The 18,956-nt window shown below is 29.1% G+C and overlaps 3 protein-coding genes and 1 long non-coding RNA gene across 14 annotated transcripts; 2 read left to right on the top strand and 2 right to left on the bottom strand.

Annotated features, from left to right (window-relative positions):
- Nucleotides 1–210: 210 nt before the first annotated feature.
- LOC124428096 (ran-binding protein 9) lies at nt 211–13,444 on the bottom strand. Of its 10 annotated transcripts, XM_046971735.1 has the most exons (11): nt 12,970–13,078; nt 12,564–12,863; nt 6,381–6,736; nt 5,979–6,166; nt 5,646–5,758; nt 5,098–5,529; nt 4,500–4,820; nt 4,111–4,294; nt 2,098–3,924; nt 1,721–1,768; nt 211–1,648 (listed from the first exon to the last, which is right to left on the bottom strand). In XM_046971735.1, the coding sequence occupies exons 1-8, from the start codon at nt 13,061–13,063 to the stop codon at nt 4,161–4,163; spliced, it is 1,938 nt and encodes a 645-aa protein (XP_046827691.1). In that variant the 5' UTR covers nt 13,064–13,078; the 3' UTR covers nt 211–1,648; nt 1,721–1,768; nt 2,098–3,924; nt 4,111–4,160. The 10 variants fall into 10 exon arrangements, with proteins under 10 accessions (XP_046827691.1, XP_046827688.1, XP_046827690.1 ...); XM_046971732.1 differs by having other exon boundaries at nt 1,721–3,924; XM_046971734.1 differs by having other exon boundaries at nt 211–1,768.
- A 17-nt stretch (nt 13,445–13,461) lies between these two features.
- Nucleotides 13,462–14,974, top strand: LOC124428098 (RNA transcription, translation and transport factor protein). Its single transcript, XM_046971743.1, has 4 exons — nt 13,462–13,632; nt 13,800–14,021; nt 14,104–14,199; nt 14,282–14,974. Exons 1-4 carry the CDS (start codon nt 13,572–13,574, stop codon nt 14,644–14,646), a joined length of 744 nt encoding a protein of 247 aa, XP_046827699.1. The 5' UTR covers nt 13,462–13,571; the 3' UTR covers nt 14,647–14,974.
- A 900-nt stretch (nt 14,975–15,874) lies between these two features.
- LOC124428100 (AN1-type zinc finger protein 2A-like) lies at nt 15,875–18,207 on the bottom strand. 2 transcript variants are annotated; one of them, XR_006943083.1, is made up of 3 exons: nt 17,777–18,206; nt 16,959–17,693; nt 15,875–16,422 (listed from the first exon to the last, which is right to left on the bottom strand). XR_006943083.1 is itself a non-coding variant. In XM_046971745.1 (2 exons), exon 2 carries the CDS (start codon nt 17,668–17,670, stop codon nt 17,029–17,031), a length of 642 nt encoding a protein of 213 aa, XP_046827701.1. In that variant the 5' UTR covers nt 17,671–17,693; nt 17,777–18,207; the 3' UTR covers nt 15,875–17,028. The 2 variants fall into 2 exon arrangements, 1 of the variants encoding a protein (XP_046827701.1); XM_046971745.1 differs by having other exon boundaries at nt 15,875–17,693; nt 17,777–18,207.
- A 104-nt stretch (nt 18,208–18,311) lies between these two features.
- On the top strand, nt 18,312–18,891 carry LOC124428102. The gene is made up of 2 exons (XR_006943085.1): nt 18,312–18,451; nt 18,652–18,891. It is a non-coding gene; the product is annotated as an uncharacterized LOC124428102 (long non-coding RNA).
- Nucleotides 18,892–18,956: the final 65 nt, after the last annotated feature.

Here is an 18,956-nt window from a genome sequence, read left to right as displayed (position 1 = left end):
ATTATAATAATTGTAATTCCATTGAAAAAAAATTTTTTTTGATGATAAAGTAATTATTTAATGATTTTAATAAATATTTTATGAAAGAAGTTAATTTTGTATAATTTCTGTATATTAAATAAATTTATAATTACAAATATTAAAAATAATTTCTATAAGTTCATCAATATTAATAGGGTATTAATGAAAGTCGAAAAAGATCGGTTATAATAATGTGTTTAAAACATAACGAATTGTATTGTGAACAATTATTTATAATTTTACAATAAATATCTACGATAGAACCATCATAGTATTGTACAAAATCTGTAATATATAGATGCTGCACATGAATCGTTCAGTAAATGATTTACTAAACATTTATGTTTTGTGTATATTATTGTGTATCTAAACACAGTTATGAATCCAACTACAGAGGTTGCCGCGACTAAACAAATGCTCCTTTATAGATAAACATTTATATACGTTGTATCTTGTAAATACAACATAGTATGTAAAATCAACATTGTTGATAGAAATATTTTCGCTATGCAACTTTATGTAATAATACAAAATTTAGCGAGTATAAAAAATATAAACATTTACTCTTATAAGCATAATAATTAAAATGAATATTATATGAAAAGCTTTTAACTTGATATATTTATTTGTACTTTACTATTTCTAGGATATAGTATACATTTTTTTTTTTAGAAAATATATAGATGCGACATATGCGACGTTTGTTGCTAAAAAAAGATTCTATATCATAACATGATGTAATGATGTATAATGATACAAAACTAACGTAGTCAAATAAAAAATTATAATTCAACTATAAATTCATAAAATAGAAATAGATAGCTAAAATGAAAATATAACAGTATTATAAAATTGTATGTACTTGACAAAAAATTAAGTGTATACATGTATTCTATATACACAGATGTCATTGCATTACGATGATATTGATAGTAATATTCTATTTTTATAAATACATCAAACGATTTTTTTTTTCTTTTTTTTTTTTTTTTTTTTTTTTTTTTTTAACTAGGAAAAAAATCAAAATTTAAAAATTATTTTGCCAACATAATTCTCGTATGTAATATAGGTCCTATAGATATAAATGATGTGTAAAAAGTGTGTAATATAAATATATCTTCTGAACACAAAATAAATTCATTTTTACATTCTGTGAAATATACATTAATAATATTATATTAAATTTGATCACTATAATTCAGAAATCTTATTATTTTTTAAGTTGTAATAGTAGCAGTATTTTTGCCAATATCATAGCTATAATAATTATAGAAATGATTTCATTCAGCATCAATTTTTATATTTCGTTACGATAGTATTTTTAAATAATGAAAGAAAAGCAAGATGTTATAATATAATAGATTTGGGTATATGTATTTACAAATCTAAATAAAAGATCAAACGTGTTAAGATAAAAAGTAGTGTTTAATAATTTGCATACGAGTATGAAATGTCTCTTCAAGTCAATAAAATATGTATTTATTATTTAGTAAAAATTAAACATTTTTCTTTTTCTTACCAAGAGTTCTATTGTGACAAAAGAATTGACTTGTAAATATCCGTGCAATTGTGACCATTGCTTTTGTGCCACATAATGGATGTATCTCATGAGTACCAAATAATCTTGCTAAAAACGCAAAAGAAATTTTTGTTTTATACCTTTAACCAGAATATATGATTGAAAATATTTTCAACTTACCACACAACCATTATTTTAAGAGCATTCCTGCAAGTTTTCTGTTATTCCCTATATATAATAATTAGGGAAGAAAAAATATATACATATATATATGTATACTAGTAATAAGAATTCAAATATTGTATATATCCTTGCTGAGACTATAATAAATGAGCAACATGGATTCAGTTGAAATGAACGTTAAGAAAAATATCAGAATTCGATATTAATATTTATGGATAATTATTTTAATGACGTTCTCCCGAGTTAGTTTTTATCACATAGAAAATGTGATCCAATCGAATCGAATCGAATAACTTATGATCGTTGAATTTAAAAAAAAAAAAACACGAGAACTATATTTAATTATATATGTAATGAAAATATTATTTCTTTACCTAAGGCAAACTGAAAAGATTTATTTCCTTCACGGACTTTTACTTTCTTCAATGGTTCGTTCGAAAATAAGGATCTTTTACTTTGTGAGATATTTATGTTACTTCGTTATAAAAAGTCACATGTTTTCCTGTAAAATAAAGAACTTGCTTAATTGAAACATCGCGTTCATTGAAGGAGACTCACACTTTGGATCAACCATCAATATATACATACATATATACATATATAGATATAATGTGTATATAATATATATATGTATATATATATCTTCGAAAACAAAAACGTTTTACAATACGAAACAAAAAGATTTGTAAATTTTTTTGTCCAAATCATTATATTCGCTCATATTCTTATAGTTCTAGCTATAGTACATAAAACAAACACTAAAAATCATTCAATCGAGTAATCCTATTTAATGTAATTTGTATATATAGTAAATTATTGTATTTAAATGTACGCTTACGCCTAGCTGCATACAGTTTTCTTCATTTTTTTTAATAATATATAATATAATAATATACTATGTCGCATATAAAAAACAATTACTTAGTATAGAGTACAAGATCGTTCCTTAGTTAAGTTTTTGTTTTTCTCATAATTATTTATATATAAACGTAAGACCTCGTCCGTCTCTGAAATGAACGTGTTCCCTCGTTCCCCGAAAACTGTAAAAAAAATACGATTGGTGGATCAAAATGGTTCAAGAAGAACGCATTTTCTACTTGAAGCAGCAATGAAGAACGTCTATTAAAGATTTCTGATTTCTATTTGGGCATCAATGAGAATCATTGTCGAAGTAACGAAAGGTAGTATAGAAAAGGTAGTAATATACTTTTCGTTTACTTAAATGTCGTAGACATATCTCTGAAAATTTCCAACGTAAGACGATTCTAATTTGAGTTGTGTGTGTATTCTTTTTTCTTTTTCTTTCTTTTTTTTCCCTTTTTTCAGACAGTTTTTCTAGACATTATTATATATAATTTAATGACAATTTTCCAAGTAGAATCAACAATGTATCGATCGCATATATATCGGCTATCAAATCTCACAACGCATCAAGGATCAGAGAGCGTTTTTCATTTTTCTATAAAGAGAGAAAGTGATCCCGGCTTTTGACTTACTCTGAAAAGTAAACTTGTGGTCGATAAAGTGCTGTAAGAAACTACCATTACTTTTTGCAAGCGTAATTTAACGAATTAATTTACGAATTGTATATATCTATATCGTAGAAGAAATTTGACGCAAAGTTGCTTATTCCTGTACACTCTTTTTTATTTTTTGATAATCCTATTGCACTAATGTCAGGAATATACAACTTGCCAGAAATATATGAATATGGAATGAGGATAGAAGAAATATATATCGGATCTTACAAAAAAAATAAAGATTAAAAAGAAATGACATAAAATAATAATAATAATAATATAATAATAATAATAATAATAATAATAATAATAATAATAATAATAATAATAATAATAATAATAATAATAATAATAATAATAATAACAGTAGTGTGTAATGTAAATCTACCAGCCTTACTTGACAACCATTTGGAAACGAGGGAACACACACCGATCTGCCGCTTTTCTGCTCTTATCTTAGCGGATTCCAAAGTGACCGTCCCCCTTTCCCCCAATTTAAGCTAAAAATGTGAAGTGTCATTTTGGTTGGCAGGTTTGAAGGTTCACCTTGTGTCGTGTCTGTGGTGTGAGATCGCGCCGAGTCACCGACAACAAATGCGGTTGCTCTAGCTAAAGAGGCACGCGACATCGCGATGTTGCTGCGTCAACAATATAATCTGCTCCACGTTCCGTCTTCGCATCCTAAAATTATTTTTTTCAATTAATAATAAATATTAATAATTTTTCATATCAGCGATGTTTATCGAATATATTTTATTAAAAATTCCAAGTGATACAAATCTCAACATAATAAATATATATATATACACATACACACATCTTTTTCCAATGACAATTTAAAAAAAAAAAAAAAAAAAAAAAACTCACCATACGCGAGCTGGTAGAAGAGGGGGACGTGGCAGCAGAGGGAGGCACCGTCAATATTGAATGATATTATCTACAACCGCGAAACCGCACGCGCCGAGACCAGCAGTTGACATTAAGCGGACTAACTCTCTTGCATGAGATGCTGCTACTTCTAGAGGCGGCCGACGAGGTAGATTGCTAGATTCTGAAATGAAAACTTTAGAATAGAAATCGCGCGAAGGAATATAAAAATTAAATATATAGCAAACCTAATCTATTTCTTTTTCTTTTTTTTTTTTTGTTTGTTTTAAACAAAAACTATGAAAATATTATTGGTGGTTTATCGAATAAGATTTAATCTAGATTTTATTCTTCTAATTATTGATGAATCTCTTCTGATATATCATTACCAAGTATAGCAGAATTCAACCTCGCGCAAACGGTTTCTCGTTGCTGGGGATCCAATTGCCAACCAACAGGCGAGTTCCATGGATTTGCATATGCTAAGAGACTGAAAGCATCTTGTAACATTTTTTTGTTTCCTTCATTCTTGCCATGTTGTTGCCTCAAATGTATCGATTGCGAATAGAGTTGTCTACCAAACTCCAACATTTTTTCAATAGCTTGTTTATTACCGCCGCATAATTGCTTTTTATTTTTATTCACAACAACGTCATTGTTAATGCTGCAATTACCGTTTTGTTGCTGATTCTGATTGGCACCATCGATCTCTGTGAACAGAGACATGATATCTTAATGTTCTTGAAAGTTTTGCAACAAGATATAGGAAAAGTATCATATGAAGCTACGCTCACCCAACAAAAGATTTCAGAACCATCAGGATATATTCCTTTTTTAATACTCACCTATACGTAACTCAATTAAAGCACACATGCAAAGAAAATTCTTAATAAAAATAAAATAAATAATTACTTTTTCAATGTGCGTGATGAATTAATTATATTATATTAAAAATCTCGAATAAGGAGTATATTATTAACGCCTCACCCATATCTACGTCCTCTCCATTTTGACACTTGAAACCGTTCGCATTGAGATTACCATTTTGATAGCCATTACTACTCTTGATACCATTCATCGTACCCATATTATTCTCTTCCATGTCGACATCTTCTTCGATTTGGCCGTTAACAAATTGCTGCTCACTGGCACCGTTCATCGTGTTATTAATATTCATTTCTTCTACGTTACCGTTCGCTGAGGATTTCGCATAAGCTTTGGTAGACTGTATGACACTAGTCTGATTAACGTTGGTAGTTTGACAGACTTCAGAATCACTTCCGTTTACCATCTCGACGAATTGACGACATTTCAATGCGAATAACAAATTAGGATCCCGTTCTAGAAGTCCGGGATATAATCGGCTTGTTAAATCTATCGCTTCGCCCATACGTCCAGCCAGTACTAGTTTTAAAATCCCTAAAAATAAATAATTCATAGATAATGTCCTAAGAATCATTGTGTAAAACTTGTTATTTCAAATATCAATAATATCACAAAAGACTCTCTACATCTTATTACTCGAATGGACCTACTTTGTCTATTTTTTATGGAATTGAAGTCCTCCTCAAAGACTTGACCCGTGCTGTTGGCGAAGGCTTCAGCGGTGGCGCAGTACCCGTGATGGACGAGATACGTAGACACCATTCTGTCGAATTCGTACACACCTTCGTTACTCTCGAGACGATTATTCCATGAAGATTTTCAGCTAACTTCCCCGGAAGAGGTCTCGCAAGTCGAAGGATTCTTAATGAACGACATTGACAAGTGGAGGAGGAAGAAAAACAATCACGGAGAAGAAAAGGAAGCACGGCCAGAGAGTGCGTAAGTGTCACGGATCCGTCTTGCTTTTCTGGGTGAATACGTACTTGTGAAGGACGGCCTGCCACTGACCCTGGCCATGATCCGGCGTCGGATAGTTTATGATCTGTAATCTCGTTCGTACGCGCAGTTCATTGATCATATCCCCGATGTCGAAGACAAACGGTGCTTGTCCGAAGTTTGCATCCACTACCTCTCCTGGTGTCTGCAGACCGACCGTTGGATAGAGATTTGGCTATGATAAAAAAACAACAATCAATTATCTATAATATATATATATGTATATATCTACTATGTATATACTATGTATTAATTTGATTCATAAACAAATGTCATTATAAATAAAAACATTTATTACAATAAATCTACATTTATTTATGAATGAGACACAAGTCAATAATTGATATATGTAATACAGATGATAAAAAAAAATCTCAAATTAAACTTACAGGAAGATCCGTAAAGGCTATTCCAAGGTGGTGACCATTTTTAGTATAAAATGCAGTGTTATCAACGAGATTGACACCACAACCAATGACGTCTCCGGTGGTGAAGGTAGGTCCATAAGGTTGACCTGTACCCGACGAGCAAAAGCTATGGCCATCGTCGCCATGATATCCATATGAGTGCTTGTCCCAACCTGGTAATCTATTAACGTTCACACCATGTGCTGAGAGCCCGATACCCATGTATCCATCTCTTCCTTTGCTCACGATCTTCACCTCGAAATAATACAAACCACAGGCCGCCGGTATCGAATGCGTCGTGCGAACACTTGCTGCGTCCTTGTGTGTCTTTCCATAACCTGAAGGAAATAAACAACTTTTAAAAACATACATATTCTTTTATTTTTTTCTCTTTCTTTTTTTTTACATGATAAACAAGTTTTTATAAAACATTCCAACGGAAATAATATTTGTATTTAAATTAAAAATTATTGTTTTAATACATTATTATAAATAAAGTAATGATTGATGTTGTTTCGATCATGAAATTATTAATACTTCACGATCGTTTGTTAATAACAATACAATATTAAAATGATCGCATATAAATTCCTACTATTTTAAATGATCTATAAGAAAAATAATAGTAATAAAAAATACGACATTGTTAAAAAAGGAAGATTATCTTATAAATTATGCAACGACAATGATGCTCACTTTTCATCTGACTTTTCCCTAATACATGCACGCAACCATGCATACACGTTCTTCTAATACTTATAAAAACACTTCCTTCTCTTACATGCAACGCGAAGATAATAATAACCGGAATGATAAGAATATTAAAAGGTGATAAAAAATTTAATCGTTGTAAGAATACCATATCACTATACACATCAGAGAAAGCTAAATAATTACTGTGGAAAAGTCAATGGACGGAATATCGGATACATATATACATACATACACACACATGGTATATATATTTACCAGCTAAAATCTCCAGTGAAAAATAATATGACGATATTATTATTGCTATTTTTGTTGTTGTTGTTATTGTTATATTTTAATCAAGAATAGCGAAAAAACCTCAATGAGATGAATACATAAATTCTATCTAGTAGAAGAGTCCATTGAGTTTGAACTCTGAAACAATACGAATAGCCACATCTATGAAAATCGATATTTTTTTTTTCTTTTTATGAAAAGCAACAATCGCAAATAAAAATATCCATTGGAAATTAGAAATTGATTCTTCAAACAAAAATACAAATTGGGTAAAGCTAGGCCTTACTACATAATCAAACTGCAAGTGGGTCACTATGTCACCACGTCGCATCGATGCAACATCTCAAGCTTGCTTACATACATACGTATGTATGTATATATATTATGTATATATTATACGATGATAACATATATATATATACATATATATATGATCTTCATGGGCCCTTTTTGTATACCTCATAAAAAAAGTATCATTTCAATATTTAAAAGAAAGACCTTTTACATTCAAAGTTTCTTACATTCTTCAGGAATAACATTAATATTATATTAACTCATCATAAAATGGATGTTAAGTGATAGTAACCGATTACGAAATAATATCCAAAGATCTACATAACGAATTATTAACGACAGAAATAGCGACTATACTAAGCGAAGACTACGAACGTTCTAAATCTAACAACGTAAATCGATTTATATAATTCCTACATATCTCATAGGTCCTCCATTAATCTAAATGTTTTTTATCTTTTATAGGATAAAGTTAGAATGTTAAAAAAATAATCACGCATCTTATAAGAATCTTATTTTCATAATAAATAAAACATTACCGAAGCTTGAACATTAGCTTGAGTGAGAGATAAAGAATTGAAATTATTCATCGTAATGTCAAAACACATGGACATCGCCATAAGATGAAAATTTGTATTATATATATATTAATATTTTCAATGATAAATTCTAAAATATCGTAAACACAATGCATTAACTATTACATCAATTTATGCTTTTGTAATTACTGAAAAATTAAAAATTGCATTTACAGTATTTACATTCGTATATATGTATAGATGCATCTTTACTATATGCACCAACGGCCATTAATAGTGCATCAGTGGATCTACGATCTAATAGAATCATAATATTATCCAATAGTTCTATCGTATATAAAAAAAAAGTCTAATCCTCTATCGAGAATTTTTAAATATAACAAAGATACAACACATCTTTGCTATCATATAGACAAGTAAGTGATTATGCCTGAAAAAGCATAGTTTTCAATCTCGCTATTTTACTAACGATTAAAATTCATAATATATGAATGAGAACCATTGTAATCGACTTCTTAAAAAAAAGAAAAGGAAAGGTCAAATCTTTTTAACGAATAGAAAAGTATTAGCTTCTTAACTCATTATCACATTTCAAATACGTTCCAAATACATATCAATATTCTCGAAACATAACCACACTTTTTTCTAAAAGATAAGATAAATTGATAAAAAATTATTCTCTTCTTACAAATACGAAATCCACTGATGCACCGTTAATAATCGTGGATCTGTAATAAATACACTTTTGTACTCAATACAACTTGGTCGTTTATGTGAAAATTCTCATGATACATGATTTCTCTATACATTTAAATGCATACGCTTATATATTATATATAAACAAAGAATCGGTAAAGCTTTCGATTATACAAAGCAAATCGTGTAAAATAATTAAACAAAAAATGAGTTATTTGATAACTTTTATTAATTGAATACGAAACTGTCTTTTATTTTTTTCTATAAGAAAATTAAGAATTCATTAGATGTTAGAATTAGTAAGAAACATAACGTAATTACCTTCTATATAACTAATTATATATATATAATATATAATATATGTATATATATAATATACATATATATATATGACAATATATAAACCCTGTAATAATATACTTTCTCAACTCATTCAACTTCGACAAGAATAAATTACCGCTCGAATTTTAATCATATTATAGGAGTTCATATTTTTATAATTATTAACATCGATAAAAATAAGGAAGAAGGAAGAAAAATGAAACTAAAAATTTGAAGTAGCAATTGAAATATTTCTCTCTATGCCATAATATTTTTCTGAAATATGTCATTTCAAGGAAAATAATATCAACAATATTAAAAGATATTTCTAATTCATAATCCTAAGAAATTATCGTTCGAATCTCGTTTCGAATTATCGTTTCGAACGGCCTTGAAGAACAAAGAAAGCAAAAAAGAATCTTCGATCCGTGGTCTCTCGGCCAGGCGCCTACGAAGCAGCACGTGATATATGCGCGGTAAAAGATTCAAATGGTCAAAGTCATCTAGATTCCAATAGGAGAACGCGAATCCATACGCATACCCGATCAATGAAATCTTTGTTAGCTTATTTTTGGTTCCTTTATTTGAACGTGAATATTTCTACAATCCGATATAAAATATCAGAGGTACCATCATTAAAATTATCAAAACAGATAGAAAGATGGAAATTTTAAAAAATAGAAAATCATGAAAGTAACGCTTTATGAGATTCTAATTGGATAATATCAATGTAGAGAGTAAGAATTGGCCAATCAGGAATCAGTCGAAAGAGACCGCCTACATTTTACATTTTTTTTATTTCTTTCAGAATCAATTTCTTTTAATATGCATAAACGTGTTTGTAATATCGTCGAAACGTTACATGAATTACATGATTATTCACGATAATAATTTTCTATGAAAAATGTATAGAAATAATGTAATGGTAACAAACGAAATTATAAGAGAACTTTGTACAAACATAATTAATTCTTATATAAAAATAAATCCATATCTAAGGAACATTTCTTAGATAGATATATATAAATACATATATACATATATATATGCTGAGACGAAAAGAGACATATATATATATATATACATGCATACACATGTAAATATATATACATATATATATACACGCATTCCAAGAAAGACGTATCTCCTTTATGCTAACGAAACTACGCACAGTTTGCTCATGTCTACACGTGGGATAAGTTCCAAGGCAGGCATGATTTAAATCTCGCTTTTGCTGGATACAATAAAGCCATTAGACGCCACCAGTCGTCGTGGTAGTCGTTGTAGAGATCACGGTCGTCTCCATTTATCGAGAGATGATATCGAGATGATATGCTAACTGATATTTATATTCGATTAAATACTAACATTTATTTTAACGAGATTTCGAGTCATTTAAATGAAGATATCATATTAAGAATATACGCATAATTCTGACACTACATTATAAATGTGAATACATATATATTACACCATCCATGCAAAAATAAAAAACATATATATATATATACACATTTGATTTTGGAAATAAATAAAATACGTCATTACGATTAAAACATATTGGAAAATTCCACTGTAATAAAAACAATAGCACTTTGCATTCCCTCATAATTCTTCATAATCACGAAACACAATCAATAAGACACAAAACGATTAAATGACCTTGCTATTTCTGTCGCACTATTTCGCGATGAGACTGTTGTTCCAAAAATATTGTGGAATAATATTTGACATAACTCTATATTGCCGTCGTTGATTTCCTATCCGCGAATTGGACATTTCATAATATCGACTATCGACTTACATACATGTTTCTGTCAGAACTCTGTGATATATATCGAGTAGAAGAGTATACTTAAACATCTTTACGCATAGTTATTTCAAAATAAAGAAAGGAGAAAACTGAAAAGAAATAAAAGAGTTTCGTTGCACACAAGTATGCGTACCCCTCGCGTGTTCTTATCGTCTCTTCGATTACAAAGGAGTCTCTCCATCATCGTCGTTGTCGGTAGTTGTCGTCGTCATCGTCGTCATCGTCGTCATCGTCGCATTGCGTTCCGCGAAATCATATGTACATTTCACGCTTCGAGAATTCATCAATAAAGATAGGATAGAATTAGTTTATATTAATTTATTGACTTTTCTGTTTCACTGGTCGTAACATAATTACGAATTCTTTGGTATCCAATTTTAGATACGAACGTTCTCTCTCTCTCTCTCTCTCTCTCTCTCTCTCTCTCTCTCTCTCTCTCTCTCTCTCTCATTGGTTTATTTGTTGTTTTTCGTTCGTTAGACATTTCGAATACGATTGTCTTTACAATGTTATAAACGAGGTACCTTTCCATCGATAAGTTATCAAGCGATATATACATATGCGTGTGTATATATATACATATCCTTTGTCTTATATGAATGTATATTTACCCTCTGTACTCGGGCACATGCTGCATAAGTTCGTATAAAAAAAGTCAAAGAATGATTGAAGGCAGATGTAAAATGGACTATAAAATCGAAGATTTTTCAAAAAAGCGTAATCATTTCTTTGTCATAGTTGCGGTCATGATTGATTAACTCAAGAAAGGAAACAGGATATTATTAATGATGATAATTATCAAGGTAGAAACTAAGCACATTCGATAAGAACGAAATTAGAAGCTCTTTTCTACGAAGGAACCGTCGTTGTGTTACTTCTTTCTCGGTTCCCTATTCTGCTTATATACGTACTTTACACGCATACGCATTGCAATATATGTACATGGCATGCAACGTTCAAACGCACTCACAGCTGTCATTGAGAGAGATCGGTGCGTGTATCTCACTCTTTTTTTTTTCTTTTTTTCTTCCTCTACATAGGCAGTACGTTTTCTCTGCACATTTTTTTTCTATGCTCGTGTGCGTTAAGAGATTCATGCACGCGTTTTGCGTACACCATCAGTAGCAGCAATAGCAAGGCAAAATTAAGCAAGTCCACCGATAGACATAGAACTTTCGCGACATAACGAAAGAAGACGACACGACGAAGGTCCTCAACGTAGCGAATGAACCAGCACGAGGCACGTTAAGGTTCGCATCGACGCAGAGAGACCACGAGCGATCAGCTGATTCCTTTGTTTAGGTCGCTGACACACGCGAAAAAAGAGCTCTGCCATTTTCAATCAATATTTCGCTTCTGTCCGGGACCAGCCCGACCAGCTCGAACGAGTCGATCGTATCTTTCTGACGAGTTATTATTCGATTAAGATCGAGATGTTTGAATTAAATAAAAATCATGGATTTTCCTTTGGTTTTAGTTGCATCTTGCTACGAGGTCAGGGGAGGGCTCACGTACCTTTGTAGTGAACGCGAAGATTATTTTGTGATAGTCCTATGTAGTTGTACTTGTCCTTCGGGCTCCAGGATCGAGGCAATGGTGTCTCTTCCTCGTTGACCATCGGATATAGCATTTTCAGACGGTCCACGACTTGAGTCTGTCCACAATTTGTCCTCGAAGGCTCCATAACAATCCGTTCCTCGCTGGTGGCCGCCATCATTGCAGTCTGCAATCCCACTCTGCTGCCAGATAGAAATGTGACTGCGCACACGGATCGCGCAACTCGCTCTTGTCCGACGAGCACGTTATACGCGATACCTAGAATGGAAAGCGAATCATTGAAAAATCATTCGAGAACGATTATCGATTCTCATTTGTCGATTATTTCGAGCTCTCTATTTGTAATACACGTATTTCTACTTCCCTCTTCTCCTTACAAACTTGCAAACTTTCTTCTTTCTCCATATATGTATGTCTCTTTTGACCAATCGCACGGCAGCATTTTCATTAAGCGCCATTTTGAAAATAAATTTGTAGTAGATATCAAATAAACTAATGAAATTTCATATTATATTGATATAATAAACAGATTACAAATTTGTTCATTATCATTCATATATACGAATCTAATATTATATATAAGTGACATATAGTATATATGTACGATCTGTGTGAGTATTGATAAAGATGTATCATCAAGGTTACCAAACTTTAGTTACTGTAATTTTACGTATATCTACATATTTAATTTTATCTACTCTCTATATTATACAAGAGAACTTTGAAAAATATCTTGATATACAATAACTTAAATATGAAAAAGAATACATTACCTATAAATTAATTAAATATATTTGAAATATCACCTCTTCCCAAGAAACGAGTAAACAGCGCACAGCGCCAACTAGTGTTTTTCTATGTTATTAATAAAAAAGAACTGACGTGAAACACTGCCGGTTATAGATACAGTTTCTTTAATTTTACGATTATACTATTGATAATTAATCTTATTTTTGAAAGACTACTATGTTTAATCGTAAATTAAAAGCTCTAGGATATTTGGAATGGGATAAAGTCAATGGAAACAGTAAGTTATTTTATGTATAGTTATTAAGACTTCTAACGAATAACATACGTTTCACAATTTTAAGTAAAATTGCTCTACAAAACTGTCGATATTATTAATATTTCTTTTTATACGAATACTAATATACAAAATTTAAAAGAAATATGTAAAATAAACTTATTTTCTAGATATCGAACATTTTCGTAAGGTTGTCATATGGTTGGAAGATCAAAAAATTAGACTTTATACAATTGAAAAACGCAATGATTTACGAAATATTAAATCTGATAAATGGCCAGAAGTCTTCCAAAAATATTGTAAGGATATAAATTGTCCAGTAACAACTAATCCTCTTGATCAGCTGGAATGGCTCATAGGACGCGCTATCAATTTAGAATACGCAGATGATTGTAAGTAAAATATAGCTATACTAATATATATAAATGAAATGTAAATGTAATATATATAACAAAAATATTATATTTATCATAGGTAAAAAATACCAAGAAATTACTGGAAATAAGAAAAATAGACAAGAATCTATAATACCGAGTCTAAAATCATCAAATCCATTAGATAATTTAGATTGTAAGTTAATGACATTATTTCAATGTTCAATTTCTAATACAATATTGCAGAATGTATTAATATTTTATTTTTATCATTTTAGTTTACAGCAATGAATTTAAAAATGGTGTCAATGCTATAGCCAAACTCTTAAATATTCCAAAACATTCTAGTCATCTTACTACGCTTGAAGCTTGTAGCAAACTTGTATGTAATCGATTAAATGCAGCAGCAATTGCAAATCCTAATACTATTATTGTAAAAGGCAAGCCATTTCCAATAATGGATACTAAATCTGGTATCAGTTTAGGCGATGTGGTTCTAGATAATGCTGCAAAAGGTTTAACATTGTTATACATTCATGATTTGAGGAATCTGCAAACAAAAATTAATGAACTGATTGTTTCTGTACAAAATGTTACAGCTAATCCTAAAACTGATACTAAATTAGGAAAAGTTGGAAAATAAGGTGCATTATATGTAAATTTTCTTATATAATGTACACAATATCGATCTATTTATACCTAATAGACTGTAATATCTAATATACGCTTTATTAATGTGATTAATAACACGTTATGAAATCAATTCGTTATAGATATTAATGAGTATATGAGTTGTATACATTATAGGCTTTTCTAGAATGATATATTCTGAAAAATATTATGTAGTGTATATCTTGTTTAGTACGACGTGAATATACAATTGAGTAGTAATTATTTAATTAAACTCTAAATATATATTTACAAAAAGTCTTTTATTATTGATATTGTATTTAAATAAAGAATACTACTTGTTATATATGCAATTAGTATCGTAGAACATAATACTCATTAAAAGATGAATAATAGAACTTTTAGAAGTCATGAAATAATATAAAAGGAATATTATTCAAGTAATTGAAAACATCACATTGTATAGATATTACAAAATGTATATTGTAGTGTAATACATCCATAAGAGAAAATTTAATTGTATAAAAATAATTCTTGCTAAAAAACTGATCAAAAATAAAATAACTCAAGGATTTATACTAATTCTATTAAATATATTAAATCAATTTTTGTACTGTTGTGAATTGATGTATACAACATTTTATTAGAATTTGTAATAAATTTGTGTAATACAAGTGAGGTGTAACACAAGATATTTTTCTTTGTTCAACTTTGATATTAACTTTAATAATTATTAATTTGGAATAAAACAATAATTGTACATATTGCTATTGGACATTTAATAAAATTAATATTCTATAATAACAAAATGTTTTCTTTATAAGTACTTTACTATCATAAGATATAATAAGTATATTAATGACACACTCAATATGCTAATATAAACTATTTTACTATAAAAGAATCAAAATAAGATAAAAATATATTATGTAATAATTTTTAAAACAATTTTCATTTTGCAAATTTTACCACCAGATTATAATTTAAATATATATTACAAATATAATTTGATATTCTATTTAATAATATCCATAAGTTTAATAAATGTAAAATATCTATAGAGTCAAATATTTTTAGCATTTATATTAAGATGAGAACATTTATGTAGTGAACATTATTTTCACATTCATATTGATTCCTTAATTATTAGGAACTTTATATCTCAAAAAAATAGTTACGTAATATCATGATTTTGTGTCTACAGAAGAAAATATAATTTATAAAAATTACAATTACATAAATAAAGTTTTAAGATATATATTTAAAAATTATGAAGGAAATTGCAGCTGTATGTTATAACAGAATACTAGAGGTGTTTATCATTTATTTATAATTATTGTTATCGATAAATTAAAACTACGAAAATGTCGTTGATATGATCACAGATATGATCACTAATTCTAGGAATACAGATTTTATATAAAATGGTGATATAACTAATAATAATATTGGAGATTGTAAAATTTATGAGTATTATTAACATATTCTTTTTTCTTTCTTAAACATACATATTTAAACTAAATGTATAACTAACATTTTAAATACCATAAATAATGAAACATTCATGCTATATATAAAATATTTTAAATCTAAGATATTTGAATATGCATATTACTTAAAGACACATCCAAAAGATTTAGCATCTGATACAGTTGTAATTCATTGGTATTTAATAAAGTATTATTTTCGCATAAAAATTGTTCATATTCTAATGTGCGTAAATTGTAGAAAATGGGTACATCTACTTAATTATTGAAATATTGTATGTAAGACACAGTAGAAATGTACTCTGAAAAAGAAATAACTTAATTTTTCATTTTATATACATTTATTTTTACATTATGATAATTTTTATAGGAATATATGTATATATGTACATTCATGCCCATTTTCTTATACATGCACTCGATCTATTAAGGCACTGGATACTGACATATCTAATAACATACAACTTTGAAATTTTTGTCTGCCAAAGCTTATGAAAATGTAAAATCTGTATTATATATAATTAAAAAAGTTAATGTAATTTGAAAACACATTCATATGTGTAAAAATATACGTTAATGAGCACTTCAGATATTAAATATATTTTCAAAATGAAAAATAATCTTAATTCTTATATGTATATATAAGAAATGGATTATTATTAATTTATTTAGTATTTGTTGTTCTAGTCAAAAAAGTGAATAAAATTATTAGAATTGTAATATGCACATTTTTATGAGTGATCAAGAAATATTAAGTATTATATGAAAAGGTATAAAATCTTATTTATGAAGTATGATTATTAATAAAATTTGATAAAAGTTAGAAAGATATATTCACCTTTTAATGAAGGTTTAAAAAGCAGTACTTTTATCTAAAAATGCATAAAATTGATAAAAGTAGATTGCAATTAGGAAAGTCTGCATCTGTTTCTATGGGCAGAAGGCACTGGCTGTAATCCTTGTCGCTTATTTCTTCCTTCGTCTTGCAATGAAGCCTGTAATGCTCTAGCCAAAGCTTCATCTTCGCTCATGGTGCCTTGAAGATTTTGGAATACAATAGAATTATTGTGATTGTCGTTCTGAGAGACCATAGAGTGTTTATTCAGGGCACTCAATCTTTTAAGTTTAACTGCCTCTTCTTTGCCAATACATGCATGATCACTGGGATGTCTATGCTTCAAACAAAAATTATTGCCACAGTCATTGCATTTAACCTGCACTATTTCTTTTACTTTGCATCCTTTTGATGAACACTTGTTAGAAAATATTTTTCTACGATCTTTTCTAATATCTGACTGACAATCACTGTCTATATGCATGCTCACAGCCAAATCTGGAGGATCTCCTCGTTTCTGTGGTATTGGTGTATTACACAATGGGCACACTGGCACCTGTATATCTTTTTTATACGCACTAGGGCAGGAATGATTTATATATGATATATGATCTGTGCAAAATATAGCCTCACAAGCATCACATTTTAGAGGTAAAAAATCTAAACGATTGCAAGTTTGCTCTGAGCAATGTTCTCCTAAATTTGGAAACTCCATATTTTGGAACGTAGAAAATCTATCTATAAAATAGATTTTATAATTCTTATTTGACAATATAAATAAAAATTAAAGTTAGTTTAAGCAGCAATAATAAAATACATACCTTTTGCAAAATTATATTGGACAAGCTTTATTACAGAAAAAGCCAAATATGTATAACTTAAACTATTCACTCGTTAATATAACGTAAAATAGTTTTAATAAGTTGAAAATGTAAATAACTAAATATGAATCAGATACTTCGTTATACAAGAACAATATACACAAGTAGCTGTTCGTATAGTAAAGCCCTCGAGTTTCCTACTCGAAATATATACCACAATCCATTTTTGTACAACTTGCAATATTGAATGTGTCCAATACTTCCATCGTAATCTTGACTTGATAATGATCAAGTATAATCATACATATATTAAATTTACACGTCATTGGTATTATAATATACAGTCGCGTAGCAGTGGTTTTAAAATCCTATTTCCATGAGGATGTACTTGCAGAGTAAACATATTTCTATTGAGGTTACGATGCGTTCAAGAACGAATAATTTACAATGAATGACGAACAAAATAGGGGAGTCTCCATATTTCTTTCTAAAGTATAATGATTGGTTGATCCTAATCTAATTCCTTTTGATTGAGACATTTTGTTCACCACCTTTTGCTAATAATAGTATGTGACTTCAGCGACAAATACGGAAAAAATGTGAATTACACGCACAATCAGAAACATTGTCCCTATGCATTTATTGCATCCCACTATGCATTTATTGCATCAGAGCGTAAGTTTGTTAGATTATATCCTTTTTACGCTTAACTTAAAAATCTAATAATTGTGTGATAAAAATTTTTGTATGTAGTAAAAATAATAGTACATCTTACAAAAACAAAAAAAAACAATATGCCATATTATAATTCTTTGAAAATTGATTACTTGAAAAGTGTTTGTTAACTATATAAACTTTATACTTTTTGTTTCTAGTTAAACTTATACAAATAGCCATATTTAAGCAGCCAATAATACAATATTACTTGCGATGAAATAATAATAAAAATGACATATAAAATATAACATATAAAATATAATGGCAAGAACAGTAAAAAAAAGATCGCAGATGCTTATTTTGAATTTTAAATGTGGTTATAATGTTGAACACAAGTAGAATAGAAAATACGGCTTTCTTGAATTTTTGAAAAAGTTTTATTTTTATGTATAAACTATTTAAAAAAAACCATTCTTTGACACGTTTTTCCAAGAAAATAAAGCTTTCATAAAAATTCGGAAAG

This window comes from Vespa crabro, chromosome 11, assembly GCF_910589235.1.
Source record: "Vespa crabro chromosome 11, iyVesCrab1.2, whole genome shotgun sequence".
Lineage (NCBI taxonomy): Eukaryota > Metazoa > Arthropoda > Insecta > Hymenoptera > Vespidae > Vespa > Vespa crabro.
This window is presented reverse-complemented; position numbering and strand designations above follow the sequence as displayed.